The sequence below is a fragment of the Vanessa tameamea genome, chromosome Z (genome assembly GCF_037043105.1).
Source record: "Vanessa tameamea isolate UH-Manoa-2023 chromosome Z, ilVanTame1 primary haplotype, whole genome shotgun sequence".
NCBI classification, from domain to species: domain Eukaryota; kingdom Metazoa; phylum Arthropoda; class Insecta; order Lepidoptera; family Nymphalidae; genus Vanessa; species Vanessa tameamea.
In genome coordinates this window covers 13,686,813-13,703,352 of record NC_087341.1, presented here as the reverse complement: position 1 = coordinate 13,703,352, position 16,540 = coordinate 13,686,813, and the positions used below count along the sequence as shown (strand labels likewise).

Sequence of the window (16,540 nt, the reverse complement as noted above, 5' to 3'; positions counted from 1 at the left end):
TTAAAAAGGATTAACGCTTAACTAGAGAGAAAATAGGCATGCCGGACTCATAATATTAATGTGGAACAAATAAAATATACCACTACTTCTAAATTATTCAAAACTTTACGTAGTTTTTTTTCTTTTTTTTTTTTTGTGGCACAAAGGCACAGATTTTTTCGCCAATGTCACGTGCGATGGAGAAGACACGATGGAGATTGATCGGCACGGTCAAGATTACAGGCTCAATTTAATTTTGAAGGCATAATAGTAGTAGTTCAATATATTTACATAAAAAATTACAAAGTGGACTAAACACAAACCTTAAAAATGGTTCAACATTCAATAGGACGAGGAGCTTTAGGAGGGAGAACTTCGTATAGGATGGAAGAGTTTGGGGCAGGAGAACAGTATATGGGATAAGGAACCTTCGTCTAGGGCACATTCACACAAAGAGTGATTTCTAACCTTAATTTTACACAGATGTATGTCCAAGGTGTTGATGCATGTCCAAGGCTCAGGCGGCAGATAGTTTTGATGACCCAACGATTAGCTTGCCTGTGAAAAGAAAACCAAGGTCGCCTTGGAATGTCCGATTGTAGAGATCACACAAGTCCTGAGTATAATTTTTAAAATGTACGGTTGAGCCATTTGTTATAGCAGCTCTAGCAAACGAGTCTGTGGCGTCGGTTATTATTCTAGTTTTTAAATAGATATGACAAAATATTTTGACAGAGGTACCGCCGGTATTTGGGATAATAAAGTCATAATTGCAAATAGGTTAATTCCGGTGATTTTCGCTGAGCTCATGTCCTCGTAAAGATCAAAGAAACTGTTAAGAAATGAATAATATACCTTCCATGCCGACGTCTCTTATATCAACAATTCGGTCTCTTTAATGCATCTAAATATTCGTAAAGAGTTTAAACCTAATCGTGTGAAATGTTATATGCTATTTAAGCATATAAATCTATCTGTTTGTATGGCTTTGAATATCGGCTTACATTGGTCGGTATTTGTTTCGGTCTGTATATTCTATTCGCGGAATCTTTAGCGTCACCTTCATTGTAATTCAATAGTTCATTTTTTATAATCTTTTATACATGTTAAAGAACCATCAAAAAAGTATTCCTACTAAAAACTACGTGATTAATTATTATTATTTTCCTCTCAAACTTCTTAGCAGTATTACGAACGTCAAGCTTCAGTTTAAAGGATCAGGATCTTACTTGTAACATTCGTTAGCAGAATATACCGTTGAGCTCTAATTGAAGTGTCGGCTATAAAACTTATTGATAACCTGACCCTGACTATAAAGCTGACTTATATAGAGGAAACATAAGATATAATTCGGAGGCACGTATCAGAATACGCTTGTAACTATAGATTCGAATTGTTTGTAAGTCATAACTCTATTTTAAAACGCACCACATACCGATACTTATCATTGGCTACTGGGACAGTGTCACGTCACTCTATAAGTAGTAACCATTTATTTTTGACTTGAATAAAATTAGATTTATAGGCCAAATCCTCATAAACACGCTACGTATAACATATGCGATCTCCTATGCTCCCACGTAGTACGCATTTGTCATGCTATTATAAGTGTATATTGAAGGTCTCCATTAGAAATATGAAATGATTGCCCGTTAAATATTAAGTGTCAACAACAGTGCTGATTGCAATGTACACAATATCTTAAATAATCATATTATAATTTTATTGCTTCAATTCAACTTCATAAGTGTGGGTTAAATCTTGCTACTGAATTTTTAGCCACCCAACCGATGGAGGTGAAATTTTTCAAAAAAAAACTTTCTGCTGATTAAAAATCTATGTAGTAAAACTACATGTTTTTCATTTTGGTACACGGATTAAATTAACGTTATTCTTATGTGATTGTTATTATTATTAGTCCTGTCGAATTTGATGTCAATGTTTTTAGCATGGAATTCTTAATTAATAAATGAGAAGGCGGTTTCCTATGTTCCCCAACTGAAAAAAAACTATTAAACCAATATAAATACAACTTATTACAAAAGATGCACGCGCTTCGATGAAGCTTGTCAGACGGCGATTTTGCGTATAAGATTATATTGTGCATATATATTATATTATATTTTTGCGTATAAGAAGCAAGAAATATAATTTTAGTTTTATTAATATAAAGGTTATAATAAAGTAATTTTTTTGGAAACAGTATTTTTAAATTCATTTATTTTTAACTCGACCCTTTTTTAATAAGCAACGTATTTTGTTTCAGAACATTGAGGACAGGTCCTCGATACTCTCTGACGATTCGGAAGAAATAAGTAAGTATAAACATATTTTTTTTCATAATTCAACCATTTTTTTATATTATATAGATTTACAGAATCATTATGATACAGTAAATTAATATAAAACGAAAAAAAAATGTACTCTTCCCTTCCATACAAAAATATGGGTTTCGTATACACACAAAGGACTCATGTCCTTATGCTCCTCTACCTAACCTTTGTTATACTACTGAATAGTGAAAGAATATCTTAGATTAACTTCTTTTAATAATACTCTACTGTACCAAGGATTTTATAATGGTACAATTGAAGAGAAGCATTATATTTTTTTTTTTAATTTATAGTTGAATATTACTGTAATTTATAGCAATGACGAAAACAAACAACAAATATTATGTAACATACCGTGTCATTTTTTTGTTACTTATTAACTGTAATGGCAAGTGAGTCTATATGTCTCTGTGTTTATTAAAAAAAAGTAACGCGGGCGCTGTGTCATAATGCAATTTGAAAAAAGCGGACCTAATTTTGGGTGTCTAAATTTTCCTTTAGAAAATAAATACGTTGCAATTATATTCTTTCTTCTTCTATATAAAAGTATGTTTTGACTATCAAAATCTGCCACTTCCCAAGACATATCTTAGACACGAAAATAACCTACGAAATAAACTTAGTATGACTTTTCTTTTATTTAATTTTGAACAAAAATTATAAATAATAATAATAAATTATAAGATTTTTTTTTTAATTGGGTTTTAAACTTCTATTTAACAATAAGTATTTACCAATGTATAGGTCAGCGGTTTAGTTATTAGCCTTTTATACACACCTTCAGATATAAGCTAGCTTTTTTTTTTAAATAAAATAAATGTCATCATCATGCTAATTGCATGTTATAGTATAGTATATTTTATACTTAGTATTGATAGTATAAGGCAAGTCATTTATATAAATGAGGAAATGACGTAGACCAAAAATAGATCCTTGTGGGACCCCGTAATATAAGATATAAGAGACGTGTTAGTACATATTTAAATAATCCGTTCATTTTTAATCAGTATCCCAAAAATAAAGTTTCATGTTTCTAACTTAAAAAATAATGGACTTCCATACAAACTTTCAACCCCTATTTCACTCCCTTGGGAGTAAAATTTCTAAAAATGTATCCTTAGTGGGTGTCTACTCAATAAAACGATCCTACACAATAAATTTTGTGATCCTAACCTTAATAGTTTACGCTCGGCGATGATGAATCACACATTCAGGACGTCATAAAAAGTTTTATAAATATATAGATAGATAGATATTAGATTAGAGACTCTTGTAACATGCAAAACAAGTGGACAAAATATTATATAAAAAATTGTCGAAAAAACAGTTTAATTTTATTACCACTTGAAAAGAAATAACATCACTCACTTCGTCTTAGTCATCGCAAGTAACTAAAGTACGTCAAACTTATATAGGAAGAGAGTGACACACACGAAGAGCTGTGAACTGTGAAAGAGCCGGTATATAATGAATGGGAAACAAATTTCTATTTACAAAGTTCGAACTCAAGTGTAGGGACTCAAAACTTGAAATGCTCTTTTACAGTAAAGGGTAGTGGTGGATACATTAGATAATTAATTGCATACTAAAAATGTTTTATTAATTTAATTTAATAATTATCATATTAGTAATAGCTATGTGCGTTATGATGATCGTGTCCTACTAGCCGATATCGGCTACGCCCGCCATTCTCAAGAGAGAATGTCAACTCTGAAGGACATGCTATAATACGCAAGTATGTGCAGGCACATAAGTGCACTCTCAATTTTTCGTCTGATGATAAGTGGTCACAGCCGTATACAGACGTAACATCGCCAATTCGCCTTGTACTTCTAGTTATCCAGTGTAACTAGACCTTCACCTTAAAATCGAAATACAAAAATACTGAGTATTGTTGTTTGGCAATAGAATATATTATTTGTGGTAACCATGAGGTGCCCGAAAAATGAGACTATCGCATGCGTCATAACGATTTCAAAATCTATCAATTTTCTGATTCAAAAAACAATTTTGCTATTATATATGTTTTTTGAATCAGAAATAATGCATATCAGGTCGGTATGCTTTGTGCAATTTTCTCTTTAATCACATTCCGTACCTTTCATTAAATTATGAACATATGAATTCCGACGGAAATTGGTATTTCCTTAGTTCGGCATATGATGAACCTTTATGAGCGATGACTTGTGACCTACGCAGGTGTAACACGGTTAGTTAACCGTTACAATATACATCGAGTAAATTCTCATTATTAGTTAGAAATGGGAATATTTATTTTAAAATTTATTGGTTGCATATTTTAATGGTTTCAATCTAGTTTGAAATTATTTCTATGAAATTGAGTTTTCTCATTTAATGAATCGACTATTAATACTCGTTAATATAAAACTCATAAATTTATCGAAAACACAAATAGACGAATAATAAAAAAGTTAATTTTTTGAACAAAATAATTCACACGGAAATGAAAACAATGTACAATCTTTGTAAAATTAGTTCTATAATGTTTTGGAGAGCTGATAAAACGGTTATGTTTTTAAAATAATCTGCAGGACAAGTTTCATAACATTTTTTTTTTGTTTTGAAGGCATTTTTGTGGAAAAAAATCAAAAAAAAATTGAAATAATATATTTTTCCATTTTTAAATTTAGAGCGATAATTATTGTTTTAATATTGACAAATAACCAGTGTTTATTCGTTTTTATAAATCAGAAGAAAAAAATAGATTTTAAAATGGTTTACTTTGGTTCATGCATATAGGGGTTAGAATTATCGCAAACAATCTACCCTATCACCTCCTAACGGGAATACGACGAATTACCAATAACCCATATATACGTAATGCAAGGGTTTGTATCGCCTATGGATAGATCACGAATGCTATAATCCTTGGGAACTAAGACGCTATGTATCTGGTGTCTGGATTCACAATTCAAACCAGAACACAATATTACTAATTATTTATTTAATAACTAAAAGTATTTTTCATGTCTTTTTCTCTTAATGATAAATAACAGGCTTTGAAAATTATCACATTTATTTTTTTAATTTAATTACTGTTAATTTATTTTACTTTTAAATCGAGCGTACATAAACATTCTTTATAACTGTCAACAAGATTTATAAGATTAATTAAATAACTTATTTTTCTTTTTAATTAGAAAACCTTCATTTTTGAAGTAACGAGCTTAACATTTTGATCAATGTACGTACATTGTTTTGCTTCCGTTCACCACGACGGAGGACGATTCCAAAAGGGATTTTGATCTGTGTTTAATGCTTGCAAAACCACAAACAATATAACCATTTTTATAATTCAATTCTACGTCTCTTAATGCAGAGTTAGAATTACGCGGTTACTTTATGACCCTTACGTTTAAACAATAAAAAACACGATACTACAAAACATTACGCGTTAGCGTTATTGCGCTTTACCATTAATTTTATTAGTTTGTTAAGATTTTATACGATATTACAATGTTCGAACGAATACGGAAACTATTCTAAGTGACAGATTAAACATAAGCTTTAGATCGAATAGTCTATATAATATTACTGATTTAAGCTCGGTTTTCAATACTATCCTCATTGTAAATTAGGTTTACATTAAACGAGGTTTTACTTTTTTGACAATTTAAATTTTGATAGTGTAATACAATTAATCATATGATAATGTAAATGTAATTACAATGATTATTTTTAAATACATGTTTATATAATCGATCATCTAAACATAGTCCTCATGCTGGATGCCGCCGTATTACCCAAACATCGTATTTTGCGATGTCATCATTAAATATATCGATAATTACCCTTGACGACAATTAATTGTTTGTACGAACGGTTACGATTTAGGTTAGGAGATACCATCGGTTCCACTTTTATCAAGACATCAGGTTTCCACGCAGTATTTTATCTACGAGTATACACGGCCACACGTACACCAATCAATGCGTTGTATTTACTGTCGTTCATATAAACGCTAAATGAAACGAAAAAAACATTCTTTCTAAAATGGTTGTGCATAATGTCGTCAACCTACGTGATATACTGATTTATAAAGATATGACGTTTCTTACATAATCATAAAGGTATATATATATTCAGGTGATCGTTTTAATAATGTTATATTTTACTTTATATTTGATTTTTGTATTAATTTTTGTTTTCATTACATTTTATAACTTATTGTTGAAAATAAGCAATTTAAATGTTAATTAAAAAAAATAAATGAAATCTCGTTTCGAACACGATAAAAAATATAACATATTGGTTTAGACTCGTCAATAACACAAATCTGATAATAAGATTGTAGTACCGTTATCTGATAACGCTTACGACGCTGACCTTGCTACGTCTTTCGTCCCATTACTTAGCCCCCACGAGCTGCTGCACAATGATCTATCATCTATGTATTCTATCACACAATATGTATGTATGTATGATGTCTTATTCGATATGGAAAATATTTAATATTAATAACTTATATCCAACCTTAAACTTCTTAGAATAAACACTGTAGTTATGAAAATTTAACGTGATCATAGCCATCGATCAAGTTTTACACAGACTTGGCCTTGAGTTTTCTGCAATAAATAATCACTACTAAGTGTCTCTGAAATAAATAGAAGTGGATAATACTAAGAAAATTTCAATTTAATTTTGGTTTGTCTTAGCTTTAAATATTAAAATGTAATTACATAATATCAAATAAATACAAACAACTCAAAATAGAGCTTAAGTTTCTTCTCCTTAATAAGAATAAAATATATATAAATATAAATAAAGTTTTAAAAATAACTTTCAATATCTAATTTGTAAATTATTTGTTAAATTTCTAGCAAAAAAAAATATTATCCATTAATTATACGAATACAAATTTCCTAACATTATATCATATTCTCCTAAACTACTACTAAGAGAAAATTACCTAACAACTCTTGAGGTCCTCCGCCAGTTCCTCTTAGTTCAAAGTGATTACTTTGCCGAACTGGTTTTTACTTTGACTATCAATAATAAAGTGTAATTAGAATTTTTTAGTAATACTATTTTTTAATAGTACCTCATCGCCTAATTTGATCGAGGACGCGAGTTTATGCGTTGCTGGATATGACATACTATATATAAATATGTTATTTAATTATTCAAAATCACTCGCGTGGTTTTCCACTGAGTTAAATTGAGCCACCCGATCTCAACCCTTGGGTGTCGTAGCGCATCCATCAATGATATGAGCACTAGCACCTCAACAATCTGTGACGTGGCGGGAAACGATTCTCCCGCCAAAGCATTCCCAAAGGGTTACATGGATTTTTACTGACTACCTTACGGTTTGTGATACGAGTCTGTCAAATCCTTTTTGATGTACTCCACACTGCGTCGAATCTAATGCTAAGGTAAGAGTTAACATATTTCACTTTCATAGTAGAGAATACAGAATCGTTAAAGCGTCTACGTATTTAAATTATAAATAAATATTCTAAACAACATTTAATTCACCTTCATTCTCTGTTGATATCGCCGAGAAAATAAACATAAGTGTTTTAGCAGCCATAATAAATTGTACTAAAGTACAGTCGCGAAGCCGAAATAGGTTTTTATATTTGGGTTCCGAGATGTGGGCATGCGATGGCTAGGTCACATGTTAAAAATAACTATGAAGAAAGTTTGATTATCTCCTAAAATAATTAAGACATAGAAATGTTTTTTTTTTCTGTTTATGTGTCTGAGGACAGTAAAAATTATTTATATGTAAACTACAAAAATATATTATTCTTTACTTCACAAAGGCTGAGAGGACGACAGCAATCAAAGATCATCAGAGATCAGGCGCAGGACCAACAGCATTACTTGTTTTAGGCAGCTAGGGAGTGTAAACTGCTAACACTGCCGAATATCAATTTCTTGCTACTGAGATTTTATTAAACAAAAAATCAAATGATTCTAATGGCCGGAATCGGAATTCGCACTAATCTATCAGTTCACTAATGTCACTTATATTAGATGCGAGACAAATTAGTCAGTCAAACTGGTTTTTATACTTACCCTAAAAAAAATTCAAACTGGATATATATATGTTTAATTGTACTTTACAGATATACTCTGTAATTGAAATGGTGGAAAACAGTAACTACTGAGTTTCTTGCCGGTTCCACTCGGTATAATCTACTTTCCGAACAAGTTGTAGCTTTACATTGGTTCAAAACTCTAACATGACAATTCAAAAGTGTTTTTTGTCTACTTGAAAAAACAACATATTGATTTTTATTTTTGATCTTATTTCAGGAAAAACAAAACTCCACTTATTATTAAATTGATGTGCACTTTGCTTATTTTTGGTGTTAATCATTCTTAAATTGTGATAAAAACGATAGCGAAGTATGATGATTTGATATGTGTAATGTATTAACGAGATAACCTCTTTATTATATTTTAAAATCATAATTCTTTGAACCGTATATTAATTGGTTTCAAAATAATTAATGATATTGTTTTAAGTAATCCCTGTTTAGCATTTTAATTCGGAAAGAAGTTTCATTTTAAGCGTAATTAATGACTTGTTTTGGTCTTAAACTGGAATCAAGATGCTCATGGATTGATAGCCTAGTAATCAAACTGACGAATTCTAATAGATTTATTGGGTAAATATTTAGTATAAGCATTAATTCTCCGAGTTAATTAATGTACTTTTATTTTCGTTACTTAACGGCAAGTAAAAATGCTAACCATATATGTTTATGTAGGTTTTAATTTATTATAAGTGTTCAAATTTTATAAAAATACCTATTTAACTTGCCTTTGAATTGACGATAGTAAATATAATAATACTAACCATACAGAATATACATAAGTAAGTAGATCCGCGGGTAGCGGTGGGGACAGAATTGTAATTTTACCACCTGATAGGTACTTTTTAAATCATAAGATAAATAAATAAAATCAGTATCGACGGAAGCGAATTATCTCCGACGGGTCTGTACATCTTATCACATGTCCCACGTTATTTATTCACGTGTTTATTCGATTATCAAGTCCTATATCTAAAATTAATGGTCCAAATTTCAAAGGCTAAATGTGCAACCCACTTCAAAATATGTAAAGATCTCTTTTAAACATATGTTATTCGTTGTGAGAATGATTTCAAATGAGTTGAAATAAAATGATCGTATATTATTATTATTATTAGCATTTTAAAAATAGTAATGTTTAACGATTGTTGTATATTTTATTTAGAATAATTTTGGAGAACTACAGATGGGACGTCCAAAGTTTCCGTGTATCTGTTATAGTTTTGGCAGCGTTCGCTCGAAAAGCGCCCGGACCGAAAATTTTACTGGGACTATGTTAATAACTAGTCGTAGTAGTTATGAAAAGTCTCATAATAAACTCAAAGCAATTTCAGAATCAATTTGTTCAATATTTTTATCTATATTAAGATTATGACATGACTTATATAAAAAGCTTCTGAACATCGTATCTTCGTACACGATCATGAAATTAGTATAAATTAAAAGTAGAAAAACACTTTATCGATAGCAACGCACAAAGTTAATTAAAATAAACTCATTAAACAATTATTGCTATAAGCGATCTCTTATAGACAGACAACCTTCTGGACAATCAGAAAGAAACCTGCGCTGACATTAATTAATATGATTTTAAAACTGTCAGGGATTGGAATAATGGACACTTACTTTGGCTTGTTCCACAGTTTCACCGATTTATAAATAATTACTGGTAACCTTAATTTTTTATGGGACTGAATCAAGTTGAAGCACTATTTTGGCGAATATTTTACGAATCACCTTGACTACTTTTAGAGTCCTCGAGGTTATAAGTATTCGTCCAAAATCGATATTTTGTACAACTTACCAGTTTCTTTATAAAGGTGTTCGTAGATATCTTCACCTGAATCAGTATTAGAATAAAGGAAAAATCTGAAGCCAGAAGTTGAAAAATAGATTTTATAAAGATAGTAAAAATAAGAGGAGAAACGCCACCGCCTTGCGGTCCGCTTGCGGTTAGAATAAGAAGAAATTTTGCCGTCACGAATTATGCATTCAGATGCTACGAAGCCAACCAATAGTTTTAGAGGAAATATTTAGTGCAAGTTCTAACTAGCACTCGAACAAAGAGGAACTGTGTTACAGACATTACTTAGTTATAGTAATATTAATGAAGAGACGTTTAACATTTGATTAATTATTATCCTTTTACGACCAGAGACAAGTAACAGAAAAGTTTGTGACGTAATACTTTTTAAGGTATTGTCTATTTAAAACTACAATGGCAATACATATTGCGTTATTATATATAACAAATACTTCATAAAATACATTCATGGATTTGTGTCTTGTCATACGAAACGTTTTATTTCATTTCTTTTTATATTCACCTTTGAAAATAAACATCGCGATGATTCAATTCGCCACTAAAATTTTTACACAAAGTATCAAAATTTATATTTGTCACACTGTAGACGATTAAAATCTATTCGGCCTACGCGCCCCTAATAAAGTTTCGTACGAGTGTCTTGATGTCTTGTTATATAAAATTATTAATATAACGCTCAGAATATAATTGCATGCTATTTATTTCGCGTCATAGGCACGTCATTCCACATATTTCGGACAAAGGCCATCTGCCTAACGAATGTGAATATGACTGATAAATGATAATAAATAAATCGAAATAACACGTGTTAATTTTAAAATAGATAATCCAGTGAATTAAAAGACACGCATTCAGGTACCGAATACCTACTCATCAGTATACCCAATTACTTGTTGAACTGGTAGGAAGTCTAGTGTGGTGATGATGATATCCTCGTTACTGATTATTATAGTATAGAATACATTATAATGAACAATTGCGCGCGCCATCACGTGCACTCAGTCTTGCTTATATCTGATGTGACGCCTAATCCAACATGATGGAAAAAAGTTTCGTGCAGGACACGACGGTTTATGCGCTTTGGTATGGCAGTATAAAAACCCTTCCAAATCTTTCTCTTCTAAGTCTTGCATTTCCTATTAAGATTTTTTCCTGATACCTTTCTATTCCCAACCTTGGGTTTTACTCAATACCTAAGAATATACAGCATTATACGTTAGCTACTACGCAAAGTAGATGCTTAGAATTAGAACTTGGTATAAGAATTATACGTGACTAGTTAAATCAAGATGTACGCCTGTTGATATACCTATGTAATATTTTATTTAGGTCAATCATTATTGCAGCAACTTCTGCGCCAGTCAACCAGTTATAATTTTGTAAACCGATCGTCTTCATTTTGATAGAAACTATTATAATGTATTAGTTTTCAATGTTAAAACCGCGTGATCGATTAATGCGCTGGCGTCATTTGGCCAGTTGCTCGTCCTATCACAATATGTTTTAAAACAAGAGACGATTATACCCCCGCCAAGTAATACATCAATAACATGGTCGCGATAAACCATTTCATTAATGCGAATTGTAATGCAAAGGCTATTTCAATACAATATTATATGTTCAATAAAATCAGATATAAAACATAACATAATCAGCCTGTAAATTTCCCACTGCTGGGCTAAGGCCTCCTCTCCCGTTGAGGAGAAGGTATGGAGCATATTCCAGCAAAATCAGATAACAATGTATATTTTGCGTATTTCAAAGAAATATTTTATCCTCGTTCTGCATAAGTATTAAAATTTCCGGCGATATGTAAAAGTACTTTCTATTGACTCTCAGTTTTCACAGAACTTTAATGAAATATTAAAAAATGTAGCCGGGAATGATCAGAAACTTACAATATTAATACAGATATTTTACTTTATATGTTCGATAAATTATAAATATTTTTGTATTATATTCATATCTCAACATATTACAAATATGTGTAATATTTTTTTTCTAAACAGTTATCCGATAATGTCCCACTGCTAGGCTCGGGGTCCTTCCTCTTGGGAAATGTTAAAATATTAAAATAAGTAGGGTATTCTCTATAACGAAAGATAAAACTATAATGACTACAAAAGTATTTCCGACTGATTTCACTTTAAGAAATATGTTCCTAGCGTAAAGAACTGAACCATTAAACGATCCTGAAATGAAGCGGAGTAAAGCAATATCGCTTGAAGAATTCCGTTTTTAAGCGCAGTAGTATGGCTAGATATATTACTTGTTATTTTGCGTCCTATTTTTAACTCGGCAGTCCCCAGTCAATAACCACATTTCCATTTGCATTACTGTACAGACGCACAAACATGTTTGCAATTTGCTCCTACATTTTCTGTTATCACGGAATAAAATTTGTCGCGGTCTTCGTGCCAATTCTTCGATATAACACTTAATATATAACGCGTTATTGGACGTTATTACACTTCGCCGTAAGTTTTATTTGTTAGCCGCTCCTTGTCTGCGAGTCTGCCTGCATCTTTCTTTAAAAGCAATTTTACTAAAATGCACAATATCTGCATAAAATAATTTCTAGTAAATTTTCAATTCTCATATAACTCTAACACTATAAACGCTACCTTATATCGCCTGAACCACGGATCCGATACTGAAATAATTAAATTTCAAAACGCTTGGAAAACTAATTTCAAGTAACAGAACAAGATAATTTTATTGGTACCAGAAAAAATTGGAGTAGAATAAGCTTCTATTATCTATAGTTAACGATTACTATCAGATGTAAGAGATAACAGCGGCTTAATACGCTAACATCGCGATACAAATCTATAGCCCGAACGGTAATCCAATGTCGTCGAATAGGAGACTCGCATGGCCAATTGCGGACTAACGTCTGTTGTTACGGTTGGAACCTAAGCGTGACATCAACGCTATCACAAGAAACATCATTGATTTTATTGATTGAATGTGTGTCTTGTTTAAAATTAATTAAAACCGATATTTCAAGTACGTAGAACGCCATAAAAATGATTTGATTCGGTTGATTGTAATAGTGTCACGAAAACACGTCATAATTTAATATCTTGCTTGTTTCCACAAATGGAAAATATAATGAAATACGAACTGTAACAATTGTAATACATATTAGGTACATTATTAATAAACAAATGTGTAGCATATAAGTATGTGCTATAAAAAGTTGACTTTTGATACGGAACCCTATGATAGATGATTATATAAATTATAATACAAACGACAAAATACTTAAACAAATAAATGCAAACCAAGATTTACATATAATTACTCTACAAATCATGCCAAATTGTTAATCACTAGTTTTTATCATTGTTTATTTTCCTTCTGGGACTTGATTTGCTCGTTTATTTTAATTTAACATTAATTATATAACTCTGACGCATTTGTCAGCAATTCTGATTTCTGGGGCATTCGTGAATTTGATTCAGAGATGAATATTTTTTTGTTGGTTTCAGAATTGCATATTGTTTAAATGTTTTACATAACAAGACTTGTTAATTGACTTGATAATGTTTGTGTAATATCATTATTGATTTATGTACCACCTAAATGTAGTAACTAAGACAGGCCTCCAATTTACAACACTTAGATTTTAAAGTGAGTGCTGCTCTATTACATTCTGTGTTATTCGTTTAATGGTACAAATATAGTGTTAGAAATGGTTTTTTAACCTTAACGAGCTTAGAATTGTTATAACAATACTAAAAATCGGGGAAATAACGGAATTAAAGAGCGTCATGGCGTTTGCCCTCGAAGTGTGCCAGTGTGCCAGTAGATGGTTGACATCATCAACATTATATTAGACACTAGGTTTAGATCTGAGTATAGAGATGAGTGAATACTCACGAAGGCGCGCCCCTCCACGCTATATTATTTACTTTCCAATGTCCAACGACATTCAAATCAAATTAAAATATACTTTATTCAAGTAGGCTGTTACTATCACTTTTGAATCGACATTTTACAGGATACTATTAAAGGTAAAGCTACCACGGCTTCGGAATCTACTAAGAAAAACCAAAAAACTGAACTGAACAAGATCTCCTGTCGTTTTAAGGGCGTATGCTAAAACTTGCGTAGGTGCACAGAGCGGGTGCCCGCTCCGAACTCGGGCCTGGATCCCGATGTCGTGATGGCACTCAACAAATTTTGACAAACGAGCCACACGCGTGTTTTAAAAATCCAGCGGCACGCGCCCGCGTCACTTAGTGCTGTTTATGCAAAACTCAATAGAGACACGCGAGCGTGCACCGCTAGTTTTTGCGGATGCATTATACTCACTTATTGCGTTGGCGTAGTAGAGTAAAGTCTTAAATCCACCCTTGTTGATATTCATGTTGTTGATAATCATGCGTCACACACAAGTTTTCCCACGATGTTTTTCTTCAACGTAGAGCATGATATGAATATTAAATATAAATTAATCATGTAAATTCAGTGGTGTTCGTCCCCGATTTAAAGCCGCGATCTCAAATTATCCTATTGTGGCCGTCGCGGCGCTTTTGCATACTGTACGTGTAAACCGACACTATATTATGAATTTTCAATAACAGCTATGATAATAATTAGTTTAAAAAATACAGTACAAGTCTTGTTCGCTGTGAAACTATACTATAATAACGATTTTTTTTTTATTTCTAAAGTTGTAAAAAAAGCAATTAAGCTAGCAGTAAAGATTTATGTCGCGATCTGACAATTTAAGTGCATTTTAGAATTGACTATGTGGTTTCATATACACTCGATGGTTCAGAACAATAAAAATAAAATACGATTAAGGTGTAAAGACGCCTCTCCACGTATTTATAAACAAAATAACAACAAATTTTTGATACGCCTATCCCTATTAGTTGAACGCAGACGAACGAAGTGCTAGGCTGTCAGACTGGCGTCGAATAGATATATATATATATATATATACATACATATAGACTTCATACTTGAAGTACCAACGTAGTCTCTCGAGACAGTAAGCAACAGACGCGGCTTCGAGACGAATATAACTTTAAATAATGAAATCTTAAAAAGTGAAATATGTGAGGATTTTATTTGTGCATCTCGATTGTCAGCCTATGAAAATGTATTTCCAATGTAGAATACAAAAAAAAATGTTTATTTGTTAAATATTTTGAGAATTTATTGTATTTTTAGTTACCACTTACTTATCAGTTATAGATCACCATTTAATAAAAAAAAATCATCGTAGTACTAAATAGTTTTTATTTCAATTTTCGAACATAAGGAAATATTTGTTACTTTAAAATTTAACATAGGTTAATCTAATGTTCGTTAAAAGTGAATTATTTTGAATGAAAACGTTTCATATACATAAATAGCAAGTAAACCTACTTTTTATTAGCTAATGAATATACGACCTTAATCTGTTTTGTGTTCACGTATTAATTGTTTGCTACTAGCAAATGGTTTCATAGTGGATTGCTTTAATTGCTTCATCCGGTCACTCGTTAATACGGGTCACTTCTGTCAAAAGTCGCCTATTGGTATTTTAGGTTGTATATATATACTTATATATATGTTGTCGACACAATGATGAATGAATAATCTCATTATATTTCACTAGCGATCCGTCCCGACTTCGCACGGGTACAAAATATTATGTAGGTATATTTATTTTATAAAGTTTATATACTTAACTCATAAATAAAATTTATGAATATTATAAAAATTTGCTTTGAGTTATTGTGGAACAATAGCAATGAACCTATAGTTTTTTACTAATCTGAAATAGATATAAATAGTTATTGTGAGTATAGATATCCCAAAAAACGACACTTACCTTTGACACATGATACATGAGTTTTTGAACCTACAATTTTCTTGTTTCAAAATATATTGTCTTTATGCATCTCTTAACGGTTAGCAAGCGTTAGTCAAGGAATCGTACAAAAACATTTCTTTTAATAAAACAGCCATAGTGTAAAACATTTATATGATAAATAATATACCAACCATCCTCGTTTATCAATTCATTTTTAAAATTGAGTTCGATATTTGAAAATATATGACCATTAATATTAAACCGCTTGATCAAATTATATGATGATGACGTAGATTGGCCAGGAGGCCGATTTCGGCAACGGCGGCCAATCCCAAGGGTAGCTTACTTCGCAGGACATATTAGGTACACAATCTGTTACGTAAAAACAGTTGACTCTATAACCTCTCTCATTATTCATCGGGGCGGTAAATGCGACGTAACAGGAAAGGGTTCAGGTGTCAGACTAGCGGCTTTTCCGTTTTCCGTGCCACGGGATTGTATACACTTCCAACTTCTAAAC

General features: G+C 31.5%; 1 protein-coding gene across 2 annotated transcripts in view; it reads left to right on the top strand.

The window, feature by feature from the left end:
- LOC113402499 (3',5'-cyclic-AMP phosphodiesterase 4A-like) overlaps nucleotides 1-16,540 on the top strand; it is a 146,232-nt gene that overhangs the window by 9,461 nt on the left and 120,231 nt on the right. For both annotated transcript variants that reach the window (XM_026642780.2, XM_026642788.2), the window contains exon 2: nucleotides 2,246-2,294. In XM_026642780.2, the coding sequence (XP_026498565.1) occupies nucleotides 2,246-2,294 (49 nt within the window). The remainder of the gene's footprint in view (nucleotides 1-2,245; nucleotides 2,295-16,540) is intronic.